The 24,016-nt window shown below is 42.9% G+C and overlaps 1 protein-coding gene across 5 annotated transcripts in view; it reads right to left on the bottom strand.

Moving 5' to 3' along the window:
• Positions 1-24,016, bottom strand: part of SAMD4A (sterile alpha motif domain containing 4A) — a 380,149-nt gene that overhangs the window by 75,439 nt on the left and 280,694 nt on the right. For all 5 annotated transcript variants that reach the window (XM_053697599.1, XM_053697600.1, XM_053697602.1 and 2 more), the window contains one exon: positions 8,500-8,618. In XM_053697599.1, coding sequence (XP_053553574.1) covers positions 8,500-8,618 — 119 coding nt within the window. The remainder of the gene's footprint in view (positions 1-8,499; positions 8,619-24,016) is intronic.

The raw sequence follows: 24,016 nt of genomic DNA, 5'->3' as shown, positions 1-24,016 counted from the left end.
CAGAAACTCTTCTAGCAGAAGAAATATCTACGGAATGTAAGGGTTCAAACGGAACCCCTTGAAGAACTGAAAGAACTAGATTAAGACTCCAGGGAGGAGTCAAAGGTCTGTAAACAGGCTTGATTCTAAACCTGAAAACCCACGCTTTGATAGAATCAAGCGTTCAATCTCCAAGCAGTCAGTTGGAGGGAAACCAGATTCGGATGTTCGAATGGACCCTGAACAAGAAGGTCCTGTCTCAAAGGTAGCTTCCATGGTGGAGCCGATGACATAGTCACCAGGTCTGCATACCAAGTCCTGCGTGGTCACGCAGGAACTATCAAGATCACCGAAGCCCTCTCCTGATTGATCCTGGCTACCAGCCTGGGAATGAGAGGAAACGGTGGGAATACATAAGCTAGGTTGAAGATCCAAGGTGCTACTATTGTATCCACTAGAGTCGCCCTGGGATCCCTGAATTTGGACCCGTAACAAGGGACCTTGAAGTTCTGACGAGAGGCCATCAGATCCATGTCTGGAATGCCCCATAATTGAGTTATTTGGGCAAAGATTTCCGGATGGAGTTCCCACTCCCCCGGATGCTCCTCCATCACCAGGGAACTCCTTGTTCCCCCCTGATGGTTGATATATGCAACAGTCGTCATGTTGTCTGATTGACACCTTATGAATTTGGCCTTTGCTAGTCGAGGCCAAGCCTTGAGAGCATTGAATATCGCTCTCAGTTCCAGAATGTTTATCGGGAGAAGAGAGTCTTCCCGAGACCATAGACCCTGAGCTTTCAGGGGTTCCCAGACCGCGCCCCAGCCCACCAGACTGGCGTCGGTCGTGACAATGACCCACTCTGGTCTGCGGAAGCTCATTCCCGGTGACAGGTTGTCCAGGGTCAGCCACCAACGGAGTGAATCTCTGGTCCTTTGATCTACTTGGATTGTCGGAGACAAGTCTGTATAATCCCCATTCCACTGTCTGAGCATGCACAGTTGTAATGGTCTTAGATGAATTCGTGCAAAAGGAACTATGTCCATTGCCGCAACCATCAAACCTATTACTTCCATGCACTGCGCTATGGAAGGAAGAAGAACAGAATGAAGTACCTGACAAGAGCTTAGAAGTTTGATTTTCTGGCCTCTGTCAGAAAAATCTTCATTTCTAAGGAAACTATTATTGTTCCCAAGAAGGGAACTCTTGTTGACGGGGACAGAGAACTTTTTTCTATGTTCACTTTCCACCTGTGAGATCTGAGAAAGGCTAGGACAATGTCCGTATGAGCCCTTGCTTTTGACAGAGACGACACTTGAATCAGGATGTCGTCCAAGTAAGGTACTACTGCAATGCCCCTTGGTCTTAGCACCGCTAGAAGGGACCCTAGTACCTTTGTGAAAATCCTTGGAGCAGTGGCTAATCCGAATGGAAGTGCCACAAACTGGTAATGCTTGTCCAGAAAGGCGAACCTTAGGAACCGAAGATGTTCCTTGTGGATAGGAATATGTAGGTACGCATCCTTTAAATCCACCGTGGTCATGAATTGACCTTCCTGGATGGTAGGAAGGATCGTTCGAATGGTTTCCATTTTGAACGATGAAACCCTTAGAAACTTGTTTAGAATCTTGAGATCTAAAATTGGTCTGAATGTTCCCTCTTTTTTGGGAACTATGAACAGGTTGGAGTAAAACCCCATCCCTTGTTCTCCTAATGGAACAGGATGAATCACTCCCATTCTTGACAGGTCTTCTACACAATGTAAGAATGCCTGTCTTTTAATTTGGTTCGAAGATAATTGAGACCTGTGGAACCTTCCCCATGGGGGTAGTTCTCTGAATTCCAGGAGATAACCTTGAGAAACTATTTCTAGCGCCCAAGGATCCTGAATATCTCTTGCCCAAGCCTGAGCAAAGAGAGAAAGTCTGCCCCCCACCAGATCCGGTCCCGGATCGGGGGCCAACACTTCATGCTGTTTTGGTAGCAGTGGCAGGTTTCTTGGCCTGCTTACCCTTGTTCCAGCCTTGCATCGGTCTCCAGGCTGGCTTGGTTTGAGAAGTATTACCCTCTTACTTAGAGGGTGTAGAATTTGAGGCTGGTCCGTTTCTGCGAAAAGGACAAAAATTTGGCTTATTTTTAGCCTTAAAAGACCTATCCTGAGGAAGGGCGTGGCCCTTTCCCCCAGTGATGTCTGAAATAATCTCTTTCAAGTCAGGGCCAAACAGTGTTTTACCCTTGAAAGGGATGTTAAGCAATTTGGTCTTGGAGGACACATCCGCTGACCAAGACTTTAGCCAAAGCGCTCTGCGCGCCACGATAGCAAACCCTGAATTATTCGCAGCTAATCTAGCTAATTGCAAAGCGGCATCTAAAATAAAAGAGTTAGCCAATTTAAGTGCTTGAACTCTGTCCATAACCTCCTCATACGAAGATTCTTTATTGAGCGACTTTTCTAGTTCTTCGAACCAGAAACACGCAGCTGTAGTGACAGGAACAATGCATGAAATTGGTTGTAGAAGGTAACCTTGCTGAACAAACATCTTTTTAAGCAAACCCTCTAACTTTTTATCCATAGGATCTTGAAAGCACAACTATCTACTATAGGAATAGTAGTGCGTTTGTTTAGAGTAGAAACCGCCCCCTCGACCTTGGGGACTGTCTGCCATAAGTCCTTTCTGGGGTCAACTATAGGAAATAATTTCTTAAATATAGGGGGAGGAACAAAAGGTATGCCGGGCCTTTCCCACTCCTTATTTACTATGTCCGCCACCCGCTTGGGTATAGGAAAAGCATCAGGGGACACCGGAACCTCTAGGAACTTGTCCATCTTACATAATTTCTTTGGAATGACCAAATTGTCACAATCATCCAGAGTAGATAATACCTCCTTAAGTAGTGCGTGGAGATGTTCTAATTTAAATTTAAATGTTACAACATCAGGTTCAGCTTGTTTTTCCCTGAATCTGAAATTTCTCCCTCAGACAAAACCTCCCTCCTGGCCCCTTCAGATTGGTGTGAGGGCATGTCAGAACAGTTATCATCAGCGTCCTCTTGCTCTTCAGTGTGTAAAACAGAGCAATCGCGCTTTCTCTGATAAGTAGGCATTTTGGATACAATGTTTGCAATAGAATTATCCATTACAGCCGTTAATTGTTGCATGGTAATAAGTATTGGCGCACTAGATGTACTAGGGGCCTCTTGTGTGGGCAAAACTGGTGTAGACACAGAAGGGGATGATGCAGTACCATGCTTACTCCCCTCATTTGAGGAATCATCATGGGCAATATCATTATCTATGGCATTATTGTCCCTACTTTGTTTGGACACTATGACACAATTATCACATATATTTAAATGGGGAGAAACCTTGGCTTTCAAACATATAGAACATCGTTATCTGATGGTTCAGACATGTTAAACAGGCTTAAATTTGTCAACAAAGCACAAAAACGTTTTACAATAAAACCGTTACTGTCACTTTAAATTTTAAACTGAACACACTTTATTACTGAATATGTGAAAAAGTATGAAGGAATTGTTCAAAAAAAAAATTTCACCACAGTATCTTAAAGCCTTAAAAGTATTGCACACCAAATTTGAAAGCTTTAACCCTTAAATTAACGGAACCGGAGCCGTTTTTACATTTAACCCCTATACAGTCCCAGGTATCTGCTTTGCTGAGACCCAACCAAGCCCAGAGGGGAATACGATACCAAATGATGCCTTCTATAAGCTTTTTCAGTGGTTCTTAGCTCCTCACACATGCATCTGCATGCCTTGCTTTCCAAAAACAACTGCGCATTAGTGGCGCGAAAATGAGGCTCTGCCTATGACTAGAAAAGGCCCCCAGTGAAAAAGGTGTCCAATACAGTGCCTGCCGTTTTTTTAAAACAATCCCCAAGATTATAATAACTATTAATAGTTATAATCTGCCAAATATGCTTAGTAAAGTAATCGTTTTAGCCCAGAAAAATGTCTACCAGTTTTTTAAGCCTTAATGAAGCCCTTTATTCTTATACTAAACTAAGAAAATGGCTTACCGGTTCCCATAGGGAAAATGACAGCTTCCAGCATTACCAAGTCTTGTTAGAAATGTGTCATACCTCAAGCAGCAAAAGTCTGCTCACTGTTTCCCCCAACTGAAGTTAATTCCTCTCAACAGTCCTGTGTGGAAACAGCCATCGATTTTAGTAACGGTTGCTAAAATCATTTTCCTCTTACAAACAGAAATCTTCATCTCTTTTCTGTTTCAGAGTAAATAGTACATACCAGCACTATTTTAAAATAACAAACTCTTGATTGAAGAATAAAACTACATTTAACACCAAAAAAACTCTTAGCCATCTCCGTGGAGATGTTGCCTGTGCAACGGCAAAGAGAATGACTGGGGTAGGCGGAGCCTGGGAGGGACTATATGGCCAGCTTTGCTGGGCTCTTTGCCATTTCCTGTTGGGGAGGAGAATATCCCACAAGTAAGGATGACGCCGTGGACCGGACACACCTATGTTGGAGAAAAAGGGTTTAATATCCTTTTAATCTATTAAGTGCCAAACCTTTCAACTGCATTCCTTATTATATTTTACAGTATATATATATATAATTACAAATAGATTGGAGTAGCCAAATAAGTCCAGTAGTTAAATATCAAAATAACAAGTATTGCAGTATGAGGAAATACCTTTTTTTATTGGACTAACATCATATAGTAAAAGACAAGCTTTCGAGAGTTTCCTCTCTTCCTCAGATATTACTGCATACTGCAATACTCTACTTATTTTGATATATATATATATATATATATATATATGTTTTTAATATGGCAATCATTAATGATACTACACAACAGTACAGCAAGTGCTATGTGTGCTATTTCTTGCCAACACTATGTTTTTTTTACTCTTTAGCTTTTATTATTATTATTATTGTTTATTTATAAAGCGGCAACATATTATACAGGGCTGTAACATTAAGTATACAGTTATGGACTACAATAATAGAATACATTTACATAAATCATTAGGGTCACTTTAAGCTGTAAACCATCTTTACATAAAGTGATCAACAGGACAGGTAAACTTGTGAGCTTACTTTCGGCTAGATTACGAGTTGTGCGTTAGGGTAAAAAAGCAGCGTTAAGATGTCCTAACGCTACTTTTTTACGCCCGCTGGTATTACGAGTCTTGCAGGTTTAGGGTGACCGCACACTTCTTTGGCCTTACCGCAAAACGACTTACGTAAACTTCGTAAAGTCTTTTTTCTATGGGACTTCCATAGCGCTGATATTACGAGTCTGCCCTGGGAGGCAAAAAAGTGAGCGGTACACCCTCTCCTGTCAAGAGTCCTACCGCATTTAAAAGTCAGTAGTTATGAGTTTTACACTACAACGCTGTAGCATAAAACTCATAACTAAAGTGCTAAAAAGTACACTAACACCCATAAACTACCTATTAACCCCTAAACCGAGGCCCTCCCACATCGCATATACTAAAATAGAATTTTTAACCCCTAATCTGCCGCTCCCGACACCACCACCGCCGCCACCTACATTATATTTATGAACCCCTAATCTGCTGCCCCCAACATCGCTAGCTACAATATAAACTAATAGTTACATTGCAGCTAGCTTAGGGTTTATTTTTATTTTACAGGCAAGTTTGTATTTATTTTAACTAGGTAGAATAGTTATTAGGTGTAGTTAGTTTAAATTTCTGTAATTTGTTTATTATTTTCAGTAATTAAGTGTTTTTTTTTTTTAACTTTAGCTAATTTAATTTAGGTAATTGTATTTAATTTAGTTAATTTATTTAATTGTAGTGTAGTGTTAGGTAACTTAGGTTAGGTTTTATTTTACAGGTAAATTTGTATTTATTTTAGCTAGGTAGTTCTGCCCAGCTTGGATGAAGACTTCTGCCCGTCTAGAGGACCACTTCGCCCGGCTTGGATGAAGACGTCTCCCGGTAAGTCAATCTTCAGGGGGTTAGTGTTAGGTTTTTTTAAGGGTGTATTGGGTGGGTTTTATTTTTTAGATTAGGGTTTGGGCGGCAAAAGAGCCAACTGCCCTTTTAAGGGCAATGCCCATCCAAATGCCCTTTTCAGGGTAATGGGGAGCTTAGGTTTTTTTAGATAGTATTTTATTTGGGGGGTTGGTTGTGTGGGTGGTGGGTTTTACTGTTGGGGGGGGTTGTTTGTATTTTGTTTTACAGGTAAAAGAGCTGATTACTTTGGGGCAATGCCCCGCAAAAGGCCCTTTTAAGAGCTATTGGTAGTTTAGTTTAGGTTAGGTTTTTTTTTATTTTGGGGAGGCTTTTTTATTTTAATTGGGCTATTAGATTAGGTGTAATTAGTTTAAATTTCTGTAATTTATTATTTTCAGTAATTTAGTGTTCTGGTTTTTTTGTACTTTAGCTAATTTAATTTAATTTAGGTAATTGTATTTAATTTAGTTAATTTAATTGTAGTGTAGTGTTATGTGTTAGTGTAACTTAGATTAGGTTTTATTTTACAGGTAACTATTTAGTAACTATTCTACCTAGTTAAAATAAATACAAACTTGCCTGTAAAATAAAAATAAATCCTTAGCTAGCTACAATGTAACTATTAGTTATATTGTAGCTAGCTTAGGGTTTATTTTATAGGTAAGTATTTAGTTTTAAATAGGAATTATTTAGTTAATGATAGTAATTTTATTTAGACTTATTTAAATTATATTTAAGTTAGGGGGTGTTAGGTTTAGGGTTAGACATAGGTTTAGGGGTTAATAACTTTAATATAGTGGCGGTAGATTAGGGGTTAATAAGTGTAGGTAGGTTGTAGCGACATTAGAGCCGGCAGAAGGGGTTAATAAATATAATGTAGGTGGTGGCGATGTTGGGGGCAGCAGATTAGGGGTTAATAATGTAATGCAGGAGTCGGCGATGTCGGGGGCGGCAGATTAGGGGTTAATAAGTGTAAGATTAGGGGTGTTTAGACTCTGGGTTCATGTTAGGGTGTTAGGTGTAGACATAAATTTTATTTCCCCATAGGAATCAATCAGCCGGCTCTCCCCGTTGATTCCTATGGGGAAATCGTGCATGAGCACGTTACACCAGCTCACCGCTGACTTAAGCAGCGCTGGTATTGGAGTGCGGTAATGAGCAAAATTTTGCTCAACGCTCACTTCTTGTCTTTTAACAACGGGTTTCTGAAAACTCGTAATACCAGCGCTGCAGGTAAGTGAGCGGCGAGACAAAACTGCTTGTTAGCACCGCACAGCCTCTAACGCAATACTCGTAATCTAGGCGTTTGTGTTAAAACTCAGCACAGAATTCAAGTTCTATAATGAGGTTACTATTTTTGAGGAGACAATTGCATACTTTATAGGGATGCATACATCTGTTGATATACTAATATGTTACAGTGTTATAACAAATTAATATAGTGATACAAAGAATTCATGAAAATAATACAACTCCGTGCACTGTACACTATTTAAAGTAGATGAATGTCCATTTAAATCTTCCTCGTAACCTCAAAGAGAAGAAACTCACATAAGTCCAATCAATATTTGTGTATAAGTTATTGATTGGACTTATAAGATTCAGATGTGCTCATTAAGAGGAACCAATCAGCTATGAGGAAGAGATATAAAAGCATGATGATGGTAATGGATTGACATCCTAAAAAAGTGGAACCCCCTGAAAGCCACAGATTTGGATCCTTTTGTTCTGAGTGCTTATCTTAAAGCTAACGTAGCTCTAATCTATGTGAGTATCGTAGTGGGATTTTTTTTTTTACCATATTAACACAGTTATACACTATAGGAGTTTCTTTCTTTTCTCTTTGAGGTTATGAGGAAGATTTAAACTGACATTCATCTACATTAAACAGTGTACAGTGCACGGCATTGTATTAATTTCAGTTACTCTTTGCATCACTTAGAAACTTTATGTTCACTTCTCTTTTAAAGGGACACTAAACCAATTTTTTTTTCTTTCATGGTTCAGATAGATCGTGCAATTTTAAGCAACTTTCTAATTTACTCCTATTATCAATTTTTCTTCGTTCTCTTGCTACTTTTATTTGAAAAAGCAAGAATCTAAGCTTAGGAGGCGGCCCATTTTTGGTCCAGCACCTGGGTAGCCCTTGCTGATTGGTGCCTAAATGAAGCCACCAATCAGTAAGCGCTATCCAGGGTTCTGAACCAAAAATGGGCTGGCTCCTATTATCAATTTTTCTTCGTTCTCTTGCTATCTTTATTTGAAAACGCAGGAATCTACACAGATCTTAAAATGCAGTTAAGACCTATATATATCCATGTATCTATATATCATTCTAACAAAAATTTAAATTGCTGCCAGCTATCAGCCTTATCTCTACACAGTTTTTTTTTTAACTCAACTATGGAAAACCTTGAATGTTTAGATTTCTCTGCTGGAATTTCACAGAGAAGAAGAAAAAAAAACACATCAGGGTTTCCCAAGAAACTGATGAAATGCAGTCACTAAGGTAACAAGCATACAGGGAGTTCATGCTAAAACCTACTTTCTCTGTTGCCGGTATCCAGCGACATCCAAGAGGGATTTCCGAGGGAAAGACCTGAACAGCTTCTGCACTTGCTGTTTCCATGACAACAATCTTTTCTTCTGGGTTTCTGTAAATGCCTAAGCAAATATAACATTTAATGTAAGATACTTGCACTGCAATAAAATAGGATGACCCAGCAACTACTGTGTATAATAACAAAAGATACAATTTATGAACTGAATTCTTTAATAATATATTTGGCTATATCTACAAAGAGATGTAGTGATAACCCTTTATGATGGTGAATAATGGAAAAAAACACAAGATCTGGTTCAGTAAGTCAGTAAACCTACACAATGAGAAATGAGAAACGCTAAGGATTCTGGTACCTAATGCTTTAGAAAAAAACATAACTTATGCTTACCTGATAATTTCCTTTTCTTCCGCTGGAAAGAGTCCACAGCTGCATTCATTACTTTTGGGAAATAAGAACCTGGCCACCAGGATGAGGCAAAGACACCCCAGCCAAAAGGCTTTACTACTTCCACTTCCCTCATCCCCCAGTCATTTTGCCGAGGAACAAGGAACAGTAGAAGAAATATCAGGGTGAAAAAATGTGCCAGAAGAATAAAAGACGCCCCACGTAGAAAAAGGGTGGGGAGCTGTGGACTCTTTACAACGGAAGAAAAGGAAATTATCAGGTAAGCATAATTTATGTTTTTCTTCCTAACTGGAAAGAGTCCACAGCTGCATTCATTACTTTTGGGAAAACAATACCAAGCTAAAGAGGACACTGAGTGCCAAAACGGGAGGGTACAATAGGCGGCCCATTCTGAGGGCACCAAGCCAGAAACCACTACCCAACAAAAACCCTGCTTCCTCCAAAGCCGAGAAAACGTTGAAAAGGAAAGTCCCCAAGGGCACTGACCCACAGATAGTCCAGAAGCCTAGCTAGAGACGGCAAAATCGGACTCAACTGAGCCAACAGTCCTCCAGGAGACACCGTCGCCCAACAGACAGTCCCTCATCAAGGGATAAGGCAAGAAGAACCGAAAGGGAACCACAAAATCGATAAAAGGAAAACCCCCAATAGTGAGCCCAGCTCACAAAGACCCAAATGGGTCCTGACAGACAAGGGGAGGTTACGCCCAGACCAAGCAGAAACCAGAGGTTTAGAACCGGGCCTCGAAACAGAGAAACCTTTCTCTCAACATTGTGCAAAAGCACCGAAAGACAACTGAAGACGGAGTCCTCACATCATCAGAACTAAGAATACTATAGTATTCAGACAAAAAAAGAAAGTGTAAGACCCAGACAAAAAACCCTGAGTCAAGAACACGCAGCCATCATTAGGATGACACAGAGGAATACTTGCTGAGAAGTAAAAAGCGGCCAGCAAGAGAACAGATTGCAAAAGGCGAACTCCCAGACAGAGTGCACACTTCCAGGCAATCAAAGCCGTTAAACCTACACACAGGGCTCCAAAAGGGGAAGCACATAACCTTAACAAGACCCACTGCACCCCCAAGAGAAAGAGAGGTTACACCCAAAACCCGAAGGTGAATGGTAACCCGAGACCCTGAGCTTGTAAACCCAGGGGGCTAGCTACACGCACTCAGAAACCACTCCCAACCGGACCAGAGTCGGAAGGTCTTGAAAACAGAACAGAAGAACCCCAACACCAGCTCAAAAACGAGAGGAAGAATGGCCACAGCCATCCAAACAGAGCACAGGTGCCAACCCGACTCCTTAGAAACAGACGACAAGGCCGTAGACCCAAAGGAATCTAACAAAAGGCCCACCATAGTCTCGACACGGAGCCAGCAAGACTCCAGATGGAACGTAACCCTAAAAAAAGGACCTGTCCACAAGACACAAAGCCACAGGCTAAAGGAGAGATCAATCTCCAACGCAGATGAACTTGGAAGGAATCCCCCCAAAGGAATTAGCTTGCTAACATACATCCAATGTGCAATAGCTGCAGCAGAGACACTGCAACCCCATTCGCCTGCAGAGCAGTGAATCCATAAGGTTACCACAACAAGCTGACCAAAGGAAACCAACCATAAAAGCGTAAGTCCAGCCCAATGAGCATCAGCACTCAGACAACTTGGCCAACCTTGACCAGGTCAATTAGTCCAAGTAAAATGACATAGCACAAGTTCCCAGGAACTGGGGGACCCCGAACCAGCCCTAGAGCCAAAAAGTCCAGCAACAACTCTACAAAGGAAAACACTGAGCGAAGCCTCAGCAGCCGGAAGCGCCAGGGAAATAACAGATCCGAGTCCCCAATTGTTTAAACAAACAATATCCGAGAATTTAACACCCCGTCTGATATAAAAAACCAGACCACAGGGAGATATCAATGCAATATCCAGATCACCAGATAACGAGATAACTCGCAAGTCCCGACCCAAGGAAGAAACTCCCCCTTGCCAAAGTCCAATGCTCCAAAGGAGCTAAGGCGTTAAAAGTCGTAAGACAACACTAGAGCCCATAGACTCTCACACAGCCGCAGAACAACAAGCAAGGGAGACCCCAAGGCCAAAATCACTCGAGCAAAGGCTGGTCTCTACATCACCTCCATACAATCAGAGGATCATAGCGAGAAAAGGACGCACAATATCCCCAGCTCCAAGCAGAGCCCAAGGAGACCACGCCCATTGCCCTTAACAGGAAACGACCATATCCCGTAGGGGAACCCAGGTCCCTAAAAGGAGACCCAACTCACATGGAGACAACAGAGGAAGACCAAAAGGTCTCATAAAAAACAGCTAGACAGTACACAGTCAATATGCAATAGCTGCAGCTGGTCACATTCTGCAACCCATCCGCTGCAAGGAAGCTGAACTACCCAATAAACTACTAGCTGCTGAGAACTAAGTCCAGAAGGACAATTCCCAGTGCCTCAAAAGAAAAAAGGCCAAACTCAGCGGCAAGAGGGCACAAGTCCACCAACCCTCCACTACATGGGAAGGAGCTCTAGGGTCTGACATCCCCAGACACAAAAGAGGGAGATGCAGCGGAACTCCACTGACCCAGTTATCCAAATTGAAGGCTATATAAGGACTGAGAAAATCCTTTCTGCCTCACGGACCCACCGGTCCTCTAGAATCCCTAGTTGAACACAGAGGATAACATGACACTCAGCGCCTCTACCGGACCAGCCAAGCAGAGCGGTGCCACGTGTCCTAACAGCTACCAGACACAACTGAACCCAAAACAGGACCAGGCTGCAATTTGGGTCCTAACCATCAAGCCGCATAAATCCTCCCTCAGAGGGGAAGAAGGAAAACAGACAGGACATCCTATTGGATGAAAATAAAATACAAGGCAACCCGTAGGTTAACGCCCAAAAGGAAACAGGCCTACCGCAGGACCAGCCAAGCGGAGCCCTGATCTTCCAAAAAATCTGGAAAAGATCTCAATACAAGGACAATCAGGAGATTACATTATCCCCCCGTGTCTAATGAGGTGCGCCATTCGAAGAACAGACTGAGTATTTCCGTATCCGATAAGGATAGGATTGTTCAATAACTGTAAAAACATGTCTGACTAACACGCAAAGGCGCAATTCAGTAAAGAAAGGCACAACACTCAGGGACAGTCGCACCCGCAGGGAACTATACAGTCCAAGGTGGAATACCCGGGACAACAGGAGCAGGGAAGGGAAGGCACCACCCTGTCCTCAAACTCTATTCAATTTAGGAAATAAAGGTTCATCAGGCAATATGACCTCTGGAACCCCTGAATTCGCCAAAAACTTCCTTTAGAAGAAGCGCAAATTCCTAAAACTAAAGACTGGTTTCTCCGCAGCTGGAGGTTGCGAGGCAGCAGACTTCGACCCAGAAAGTTCATACTCTGAAGTCTCAGAAAGAACCGCATCCTCGGATAACCCTATCAGTTAAATCCAAAAATTATTTGATGTACTCTGGGAAGGAGTGCAATATGTAACCTTTCACTTGAGCTTAGCAGGGCGAGGAAAAGCATTAAGGCCGCAGACACTGCCATCTGAACTGCGCAGTAACGTCTGGAGAAAAAAAAGGCCCCCTCCAGATGGAGGAGCTGCAATGCCACAGGAAAACTGCATGTGTATAGAGATAACAATGTAGGGTATGCACCTCACTGGACGACAACTCCTCAGAGGTGGATGGCTCCATGGTATCAAACATGTTTGATATTATTACATTATCAAGGCATATGGAACATAATTGAGAGGGGGAACTAGGGCCTCCTTACCATATAAACAGGAATTACTATTTAGGAATAGAGGGAGTGCCCTCTAAAGTAACAGAATCCTCCATCGCTAGTGCAATAACCGGAGAACTAGAAAAATAAAACATCTTATTTTATTCAAAAAACAGCACCCTTATACCCCAATGGCTGGGGCACTCACCACCTCCTATGACCCAGACAGTACAGAGATTTATGACTCCTCTCTGATAGTCCAGTCAGGAAAGAGGGAATGAATCACATAGTGCATAATGCAGGACTGACCCTGCTATGAGAGAGAGTGCCTATGAGCCTAACATCTCACACATAAAGCAGCATAAAAACAGAATTTATGTTTACCTGATAAATTACTTTCTCCAACGGTGTGTCCGGTCCACGGCGTCATCCTTACTTGTGGGATATTCTCTTCCCCAACAGGAAATGGCAAAGAGCCCAGCAAAGCTGGTCACATGATCCCTCCTAGGCTCCGCCTACCCCAGTCATTCGACCGACGTTAAGGAGGAATATTTGCATAGGAGAAACCATATGATACCGTGGTGACTGTAGTTAAAGAAAATAAATTATCAGACCTGATTAAAAAACCAGGGCGGGCCGTGGACCGGACACACCGTTGGAGAAAGTAATTTATCAGGTAAACATAAATTCTGTTTTCTCCAACATAGGTGTGTCCGGTCCACGGCGTCATCCTTACTTGTGGGAACCAATACCAAAGCTTTAGGACACGGATGAAGGGAGGGAGCAAATCAGGTCACCTAAATGGAAGGCACCACGGCTTGCAAAACCTTTCTCCCAAAAATAGCCTCAGAAGAAGCAAAAGTATCAAACTTGTAAAATTTGGTAAAAGTGTGCAGTGAAGACCAAGTTGCTGCCCTACATATCTGATCAACAGAAGCCTCGTTCTTGAAGGCCCATGTGGAAGCCACAGCCCTAGTGGAATGAGCTGTGATTCTTTCAGGAGGCTGCCGTCCAGCAGTCTCGTAAGCCAATCTGATGATGCTTTTAATCCAAAAAGAGAGAGAGGTAGAAGTTGCTTTTTGACCTCTCCTTTTACCAGAATAAACAACAAACAAGGAAGATGTTTGTCTAAAATCCTTTGTAGCATCTAAATAGAATTTTAGAGCGCGAACAACATCCAAATTGTGCAACAAACGTTCCTTCTTCGAAACTGGTTTCGGACACAAAGAAGGTACGACTATCTCCTGGTTAATGTTTTTGTTAGAAACAACTTTTGGAAGAAAACCAGGTTTAGTACGTAAAACCACCTTATCTGCATGGAACACCAGATAAGGAGGAGAACACTGCAGAGCAGATAATTCTGAAACTCTTCTAGCAGAAGAAATTGCAACCAAAAACAAAACTTTCCAAGATAATAACTTAATATCAACGGAATGTAAGGGTTCAAACGGAACCCCCTGAAGAACTGAAAGAACTAAGTTGAGACTCCAAGGAGGAGTCAAAGGTTTGTAAACAGGCTTGATTCTAACCAGAGCCTGAACAAAGGCTTGAACATCTGGCACAGCTGCCAGCTTTTTGTGAAGTAACACAGACAAGGCAGAAATCTGTCCCTTCAAGGAACTTGCAGATAATCCTTTCTCCAATCCTTCTTGAAGAAAGGATAGAATCTTAGGAATCTTTACCTTGTCCCAAGGGAATCCTTTAGATTCACACCAACAGATATATTTTTTCCATATTTTGTGGTAAATTTTTCTAGTTACAGGCTTTCTGGCCTGAACAAGAGTATCAATAACAGAATCTGAGAACCCTCGTTTTGATAAGATCAAGCGTTCAATCTCCAAGCAGTCAGCTGGAGTGAGATCAGATTCGGATGTTCGAACGGACCTTGAACAAGAAGGTCTCGTCTCAAAGGTAGCTTCCATGGTGGAGCCGATGACATATTCACCAGATCTGCATACCAAGTCCTGCGTGGCCACGCAGGAGCTATCAAGATCACCGACGCCCTCTCTTGATTGATCCTGGCTACCAGCCTGGGGATGAGAGGAAACGGCGGGAATACATAAGCTAGTTTGAAGGTCCAAGGTGCTACTAGTGCATCTACTAGAGTCGCCTTGGGATCCCTGGATCTGGACCCGTAGCAAGGAACCTTGAAGTTCTGACGAGAGGCCATCAGATCCATGTCTGGAATGCCCCACAGTTGAGTAATTTGGGCAAAGATTTCCGGATGGAGTTCCCACTCCCCCGGATGTAATGTCTGACGACTCAGAAAATCCGCTTCCCAATTTTCCACTCCTGGGATGTGGATTGCAGACAGGTGGCAGGAGTGAGTCTCCGCCCATTGAATGATTTTGGTCACTTCTTCCATCGCCAGGGAACTCCTTGTTCCCCCCTGATGGTTGATGTACGCAACAGTCGTCATGTTGTCTGATTGAAACCGTATGAACTTGGCCTTTGCTAGCTGAGGCCAAGCCTTGAGAGCATTGAATATCGCTCTCAGTTCCAGAATATTTATCGGTAGAAGAGATTCTTCCCGAGACCAAAGACCCTGAGCTTTCAGGGATCCCCAGACCGCGCCCCAGCCCATCAGACTGGCGTCGGTCGTGACAATGACCCACTCTGGTCTGCGGAAGCTCATTCCCGGTGACAGGTTGTCCAGGGACAGCCACCAACGGAGTGAGTCTCTGGTCCTCTGATTTACTTGTATCTTCGGAGACAAGTCTGTATAGTCCCCATTCCACTGACTGAGCATGCACAGTTGTAATGGTCTTAGATGAATGCGCGCAAAAGGAACTATGTCCATTGCCGCTACCATCAAACCTATTACTTCCATGCACTGCGCTATGGAAGGAAGAGGAACGGAATGAAGTGTTTGACAAGAGTTTAGAAGTTTTGTTTTTCTGGCCTCTGTCAGAAAAATCCTCATTTCTAAGGAGTCTATTATTGTTCCCAAGAAGGGAACCCTTGTCGACGGAGATAGAGAACTCTTTTCCACGTTCACTTTCCATCCGTGAGATCTGAGAAAGGCCAGGACTATGTCCGTGTGAGCCTTTGCTTGAGGAAGGGACGACGCTTGAATCAGAATGTCGTCCAAGTAAGGTACTACTGCAATGCCCCTTGGTCTTAGCACCGCTAGAAGGGACCCTAGTACCTTTGTGAAAATCCTTGGAGCAGTGGCTAATCCGAAAGGAAGCGCCACGAACTGGTAATGCTTGTCCAGGAATGCGAACCTTCGAAACCGATGATGTTCCTTGTGGATAGGAATATGTAGATACGCATCCTTTAAATCCACCGTGGTCATGAATTGACCTTCCTGGATGGAAGGAAGAATCGTTCGAATGGTTTCCATTTTGAACGATGGAACCTTGAGAAACTTGTTTAAGATCTTGAGATCTAAGATTGGTCTGAACGTTCCCTCTTTTTTGGGAACTATGAACAGATTGGAGTAGAACCCCATCCCTTGTTCTCCTAATGGAACAGGATGAATCACTCCCATTTGTAACAGGTCTTCTACACAATGTAAGAATGCCTGTCTCTTTATGTGGTCTGAAGACAATTGAGACCTGTGGAACCTCCCCCTTGGGGGAAGCCCCTTGAATTCCAGAAGATAACCTTGGGAGACTATTTCTAGTGCCCAAGGATCCAGAACATCTCTTGCCCAAGCCTGAGCGAAGAGAGAGAGTCTGCCCCCCACCAGATCCGGTCCCGGATCGGGGGCCAACATTTCATGCTGTCTTGGTAGCAGTGGCAGGTTTCTTGGCCTGCTTTCCCTTGTTCCAGCCTTGCATTGGTCTCCAGGCTGGCTTGGCTTGAGAAGTATTACCCTCTTGCTTAGAGGACGTAGCACTTGGGGCTGGTCCGTTTCTACGAAAGGGACGAAAATTAGGTTTATTTTTGGCCTTGAAAGACCTATCCTGAGGAAGGGCGTGGCCCTTACCCCCAGTGATATCAGAGATAATCTCTTTCAAGTCAGGGCCAAACAGCGTTTTCCCCTTGAAAGGAATGTTAAGGAGTTTGTTCTTGGAAGACGCATCCGCTGACCAAGATTTCAACCAAAGCGCTCTACGCGCCACAATAGCAAACCCAGAATTCTTCGCCGCTAACCTAGCCAATTGCAAAGTGGCGTCTAGGGTGAAAGAATTAGCCAATTTTAGAGCACGGATTCTGTCCATAATCTCCTCATAAGGAGGAGAATCACTATCGATCGCCTTTACTAGCTCATCGAACCAGAAACACGCGGCTGTAGTGACAGGGACAATGCATGAAATTGGTTGTAGAAGGTAACCTTGCTGAACAAACATCTTTTTAAGCAAACCCTCTAATTTTTTATCCATAGGATCTTTGAAAGCACAACTATCTTCTATGGGTATAGTGGTGCGTTTGTTTAAAGTAGAAACCGCTCCCTCGACCTTGGGGACAGTCTGCCATAAGTCCTTTCTGGGGTCGACCATAGGAAACAATTTTTTAAATATAGGGGGAGGGACGAAAGGTATACCGGGCCTTTCCCATTCTTTATTTACAATGTCCGCCACCCGCTTGGGTATAGGAAAAGCTTCTGGGAGCCCCGGGACCTCTAGGAACTTGTCCATTTTACATAGTTTCTCTGGGATGATCAAATTCTCACAATCATCCAGAGTGGATAATACCTCCTTAAGCAGAGCGCGGAGATGTTCCAACTTAAATTTAAATGTAATCACATCGGGTTCAGCTTGTTGAGAAATTTTCCCTGAATCTGAAATTTCTCCCTCAGACAAAACCTCCCTGGCCCCCTCAGACTGGTGTAGGGGCATTTCAGAACCATTATCATCAGCGTCCTCATGCTCTTCAGTATCTAAAACAGAGCAGTCGCGCTTACGCTGATAAGTGGGCATTTTGGCTAAAATGTTTTTGATAGAATTATCCATTACAGCCGTTAATTGTTGCATAGTAAGGAGTATTGGCGCGCTAGATGTACTAGGGGCCTCCTGAGTGGGCAAGACTCGTGTAGACGAAGGAGGGAATGATGCAGTACCATGCTTACTCCCCTCACTTGAGGAATCATCTTGGGCATCATTTTCAGTGTCACATAAATCACATTTATTTAAATGAGAAGGAACCTTGGCTTCCCCACATTCAGAACACAGTCTATCTGGTAGTTCAGACATGTTAAACAGGCATAAACTTGATAACAAAGTACAAAAAACGTTTTAAAATAAAACCGTTACTGTCACTTTAAATTTTAAACTGAACACACTTTATTACTGCAATTGCGAAAAAGTATGAAGGAATTGTTCAAAATTCACCACAGTGTCTTAAAGCCTTAAAAGTATTGCACACCAAATTTGGAAGCTTTAACCCTTAAAATAACGGAACCGGAGCCGTTTTTAACTTTAACCCCTTTACAGTCCCTGGTATCTGCTTTGCTGAGACCCAACCAAGCCCAAAGGGGAATACGATACCAAATGACGCCTTCAGAAAGTCTTTTCTATGTATCAGAGCTCCTCACACATGCGACTGCATGTCATGCTTCTCAAAAACAAGTGCGCAATACCGGCGCGAAAATGAGGCTCTGCCTATGATTAGGGAAAGCCCCTAGAGAATAAGGTGTCTAAAACAGTGCCTGCCGATATTATTTAACAAAAATACCCAGATTAAAATGATTCCTCAAGGCTAAAAATGTGTAATATATGAATCGATTTAGCCCAGAAAATGTCTACAGTCTTAATAAGCCCTTGTGAAGCCCTTATTTACTGTCTGAATAAAAATGGCTTACCGGATCCCATAGGGAAAATGACAGCTTCCAGCATTACATCGTCTTGTTAGAATGTGTCATACCTCAAGCAGCAAAAGACTGCTCACTGTTCCCCCAACTGAAGTTAATTCCTCTCAACAGTCCTGTGTGGAACAGCCATGGATTTTAGTAACGGTTGCTAAAATCATTTTCCTCATACAAACAGAAATCTTCATCTCTTTTCTGTTTCAGAGTAAATAGTACATACCAGCACTATTTTAAAATAACAAACTCTTGATTGAATAATAAAAACTACAGTTAAACACTAAAAAACTCTAAGCCATCTCCGTGGAGATGTTGCCTGTACAACGGCAAAGAGAATGACTGGGGTAGGCGGAGCCTAGGAGGGATCATGTGACCAGCTTTGCTGGGCTCTTTGCCTTTTTCTGTTGGGGAAGAGAATATCCCACAAGTAAGGATGACGCCGTGGACCGGACACACCTATGTTGGAGAAATCAAACATATAAGATTATTATTCCCCCCTGTTCAATAATCCCCCTAAGGAGATATTAACCCTTGATTCTATAAAGATAAAAGGCGCCTGTCTTCTGTGTTAACAATATGTAATAAAAATGAAACGATCTTACCAGAATCTACGCCGTGGAACAGGAACACGGCCCTTCAAGTGTGACAGGTTGTAGCATCGCTCCTGACATGGACTTGAGAGAAAAAGCAGTCTGCGAAACCCGTCAACGCGGATTGCTGTAGGAGCTGTTAATATGAGTCGGGATGGTGTCGCAAAGGGAAGCTCCCTCTGCATCTCCGGACTCTAACGTTCACCCAGGCCCTCAAGCTAAGAAGCTTATAGGACTACCTAAAACTCCTGTACCATTTGTGAAGAGTAGTACCCTCCATAAGAAACAAAACCAATTCTGACACTTCTCTGCCAACCTCCTGGGACAAAAGGCAAAGAATGACTGGGGGATGAGGGAAGTGGGAGGAGTATTTAAGCTTTTGGCTGGGGTGTCTTTGCCTCCTCCTGGTGGCCAGGTTCTTATTTCCCAAAAGTAATGAATGCAGCTGTGGACTTTTTCCAATTAGGAAGAAAATAAGAACTGGTTCTTAGAATACTTACCTTCCTGCTATACAACTAAGGATAACAAGAAAATAAAAATTTGATAATAAAAGTAAATTGGAAAGTTGTTTAAAATGATATGTTATATCTGAATCACAAAAGAAAATCTTTGGATTTTAAGTCCCTTAAATAAGCATTTGAGCATTATAGTGCTCAGATGCCACTGAGGGATAAAGGGAACCTCTTAATTGTATAATATCTCCATAAATACACAGTAACTTATTAGCTATCCACAAGCACATGTGTATAAGTGTGTGTGTGTGTGTGTGTGAGTAGTTTATAGCATGTGTGTATGTGTATAGCGCGTGTGTATGTGTATAGCGCGTGTGTATGTGTATAGCGCGTGTGTATGTGTATAGCGCGTGTGTATGTGTATAGCGCGTGTGTGTACGTGTAGCGTGTGTGTACGTGTAGCGTGTGTGTACGTGTAGCGTGTGTGTACGTGTAGCGTGTGTGTTTCTATGTGTGTGTGTTTGTGTGAAAATAAACAGCCAATCATTCCAGGGTAATAACATAAATGATGCTTTCCAGATATTTTCCTTTCCTTCTGTATGGGAAGAGTCTACAGCTGCATTCCTTACTTGTGGGAAATACTGAACCTGGCCACCAGGAGGAGGCAAAGACACCCCAGCCAAAGGCTTACATACCTCCCCCACTTCCTCATAACCCCAGTCATTCTGCCGAGGGAACAAGGTGCCAGAAGAATACATTTAAATTTAGGGCCACCCATCGGGAGCTTTGGACTCTTCCCATACAGAAGGAAGGGAAATTATCTGGTAAGCATAATTTATGTTTTCCTTCTTAATATGGGAAGAGTCCACAGCTGCATTCCCTACTTGTGGGAAACATATACCCAAGCTCTAGAGTACACAGAATGCTAACGGGAGGGGGGGGGGGGGGAAGAGAGGTCGGACCCTAATCTGAGGGAACCACAGCCTGCAAAACCTTTCTCCCGAAGGCTGCTTCAGCAGAAGCAAAAACATCAGATTCGTAAAAATTGGAAAAAGTATCAAGGACCAGGTAGCCGCCTTACAAATCTGATCCATAGAGGCATCATTTTTGACGGCCCAAGAGGAAACCACTGCACTCGTATGAGCCGTAATCTTCAGAGGAGGCTTATGTCCCGCTGTCTCTATGCTAAACGGACTACACTCCTCAGCCAAAAAGATATGTAAGTCGAAGAGGCCCTCTGACCCCTACGCTTCCTGGAAAGGAGAACAAACAGAGAAAGAGGTTTGTCTAAATTCCTTCGTGGCCTGAAGATAGAACTTCAAGGCACAAACCAAATCCAGAATTACGTTGAAAACGTTCCTTTGACGAAAAAGGATTGGGACATAAGAAAGGAACCACAATCTCTTGATTGATGTTGCAAATTGACACAACCTTAGGAAGAAAACCTAACTTGGTTCGTAGAACAGCCTTATCAGTATGGAAAGCCAGATAAGGAGGGACGCATTGCAAGGCAGCAATCACAGATACTCTACGCGCAGAAGCAATAGCCAGTAGAAAAGGTAACTTCTAAGACAACAATATAATGTCTACTTCATGCATAGGCTCCAACGGAGCCCGTTGCAAAACTTTAAAGGGCCATAATACCCAAATGTTTAAACACTTGAAAGTGATGCAGTATAGCTGTAAAAAGCTGACTAGAAAATATCACCTGAACATCTCTATGTAAAAAAGAAAGATATTTTACCTCAAAGGTTCCTCAGTAGCCACATCCCATTGTAAAGGATTTCTAAGCATATTAGTATGTCTGTCCTGGGACATCTTAGGGGATGAGCCTCGTGAACTCTCATATTATTTCACCAATCAGGTAAAGGAAGCTTACTATGAAATATCATGAGAGTTAAGTAAAATCTCATGAGATCACAGTAAAAGAGTTCATGACCTCAGCACTGCTGATGCTGATTGGCTGCAGATCATTTCTTCATTTTTTTTATTTTTTAACCAGTAGCTGAAGTATAACTTTTTACACAGAACTTACTCTGCTGAGCTGAGGAGATTGTGAGGTAAAATATCTTCATTTTTTACATAGAGATGCTCAGGTGATATTTTCCTGTCAGCTTTTTACAGTTATACTGCATCAGTTTCAAGTGATTTAGCATATGAGTATTATGTCCCTTTAAGAATAAGATTTAAACTCCAAAGAGGAGCATTAGATCTAAACACAGGTCTGATCCTAGCACAGCCTTAACAAATGACTGCACATCTGGAAGCTCAGCAAAGCTCTTGTGCAGTAACACAGACAGGGCCGAAAGCTGTCCCTTCAGGGGACTTGCAGAAAAGCCCTTCTCCAGTTCATCCTGGAGAACAGAATAAGTAGGTCCTCCACACCTTATGATAGATGTGATGAGCAACCAGCTTACGAGCTTGAATGAGAGTAAAAATAACTCTCTCAGAAAACCCTCTCTTGGCTAGGACTAAGCGTTCAATCTCTACGCAGTCAGCCTCAGATAATCTAAACATTGATGAACAAAGAGACCTTGGTCAGCAGATCCCTGCAACATGGTAACTTCCACGGACGAGATGATGACATCCCCACTAGATCCGCGAACCATATCCTTTGCTGCCAAGACGAAGCAATCAGTATCACTGACGCCTGCTTGATTCGAGCCACTACACTAGAAAGTAGTGGTAACGGTTGGAAAAAATAAATTGGATTGAACCTCCAAGGCACCGCTAATGCATCTGTTAGCTCCGCCTGAGGATATACCTCGACCCATATCTGGGTAGCTTGGTATTGAGACGTCATAAGATCTTCCTCTTGCAAATCTCCGCAAACACTCGGGATGAAGAGACCATTCCCCCAGATGAAAGGATTGTCTGCTGAGGAAATCCGCTTCCTAGATGTCCACACCCGGAATGTGGATCGCTGACAGAGAACAAATGTGGGTCTCCGCCACTCCAGAATCCGAGATACTTTCCTCATAGCTAGGGAGCTTCTTGTTCCCCCCTGATGGTTGACGTAAGCCACCGAGGTTATATTGTCTGCTTGGAATCAGGTAAACTGGGACAAACCCAGCAGAGGCCAAGCCTTCCGAACATTGTATATTGCCCGAAGATCCAAAATGAGATCGGGAGGGAGCTTTCCTCCTGAGTCCATAGGCCCTGTGCCTTCCTGGCACCCCAAACAGCTCCCCATCCTAACAGACTCAACCGTAGTCACAATCACCCAGGATGGACTTAAAGGGACACTGAACCCAAATTTTTTCTTTTGTGATTCAGATAGAGCATGCAATTTTAAGCAACTTTCTAATTTACTCCTATTATCAATGTTTCTTCATTCTCTTGATATCTTTATTTGAAAAAAAGGCATCTAAGCTTTTTTCTTGGTTCAGAACTCTGGACAGCAGTTTTTGATTGGTGGATGAATTTATCCACCAATCAGCAAGGACAACCTAGGTTGTTCACTAAAAATGGGCCAGTATTTAAACTTACATTCTTGCATTTCCAATAAAGATACTAAGAGCATTATGAAAATTTGATAATAGGAGTAAATTAGAAAGTTGCTTAAAATGTCATGCTCTATCTGAATCACAAAAGAAAAAATTTGGGTTCAGTGTCCCTTTAAGACAGACGCCCCTCGGGACAAGTGATCTGGACAAAACCACCAAGAGAGCGATTCTCTTAATCGGTTGTCCAGAGAAATATGTTGAGACAGATCAGAATGATCGCCGTTACACTGCTTCAGCATGCGCAGTTGCAACAGTCTGAGGTGAAACCTGGCAAAGGAAATTTTGTCCATGCTGGACACCATGAGACCAATTGCCTCCATACACTGAACCACAGATGGCCGTAAGGAGGTCTGGAGGGCAAGACATGTTGAAGCTAGCTTGCAACGTCTCTGGTCTGTTAGAAATATTCTAGTGTCTATGGAGTCTATTATAGTACCCGAGAATTCTACCCAGGTACTTGATACAATAGAAAAGATAGAATTATCTTCCATCCATGGGATCGAAGAAGACAGAGAGATTCCAAATGGTCCACTCTTCAAAAAATTTCTTGGAGCCGTAGCTAGACCAAACGGAAGTGCAATAAACTGGAAGTGCCGGTCCAGGAACGCAAACCTTAGGAACTGGAAGTGGTCCTTGAGGATTGGTACGTGAAGGGAGCATCCTTCAGATCTATCGTGGTCATAAACTGCCCCTCTCGAACGAGGGGAAGAATTGACCCTTTTGTCTCCATTTTTAACTAGGGGACATTTAAAAACTTGGTTTAAGCACTTTAGGTCCAGAATCGGACGGAAAGTTCCCTCCTTCTTTGTGACCACGAAAAGGTTTGAATAGTATCCCAAACCTCTCACAGCGATAGGCACCAAGACAAAAACTCCTAAGAGGACAAATCCCGTACGCACCCCAGAAAGGCTTCCCTCCTTTCTGGTCAGGAAGACAGGAGAGAGAGGAGGAATCTCCCCTTGGGTGGCTGAGACTTGTAACCTTGAGCTATGACCTATAGGACCCATGTATCCTGCACGTCCCTGAACCAAGTCCCTGAACCAAGTG

The sequence above is a fragment of the Bombina bombina genome, chromosome 1 (assembly GCF_027579735.1).
Source record: "Bombina bombina isolate aBomBom1 chromosome 1, aBomBom1.pri, whole genome shotgun sequence".
Classification (NCBI taxonomy): Eukaryota; Metazoa; Chordata; class Amphibia; order Anura; family Bombinatoridae; genus Bombina; species Bombina bombina.
Note: the sequence above shows the minus strand (reverse complement) of the source record. Positions and strands in the feature narration are given on the sequence as shown.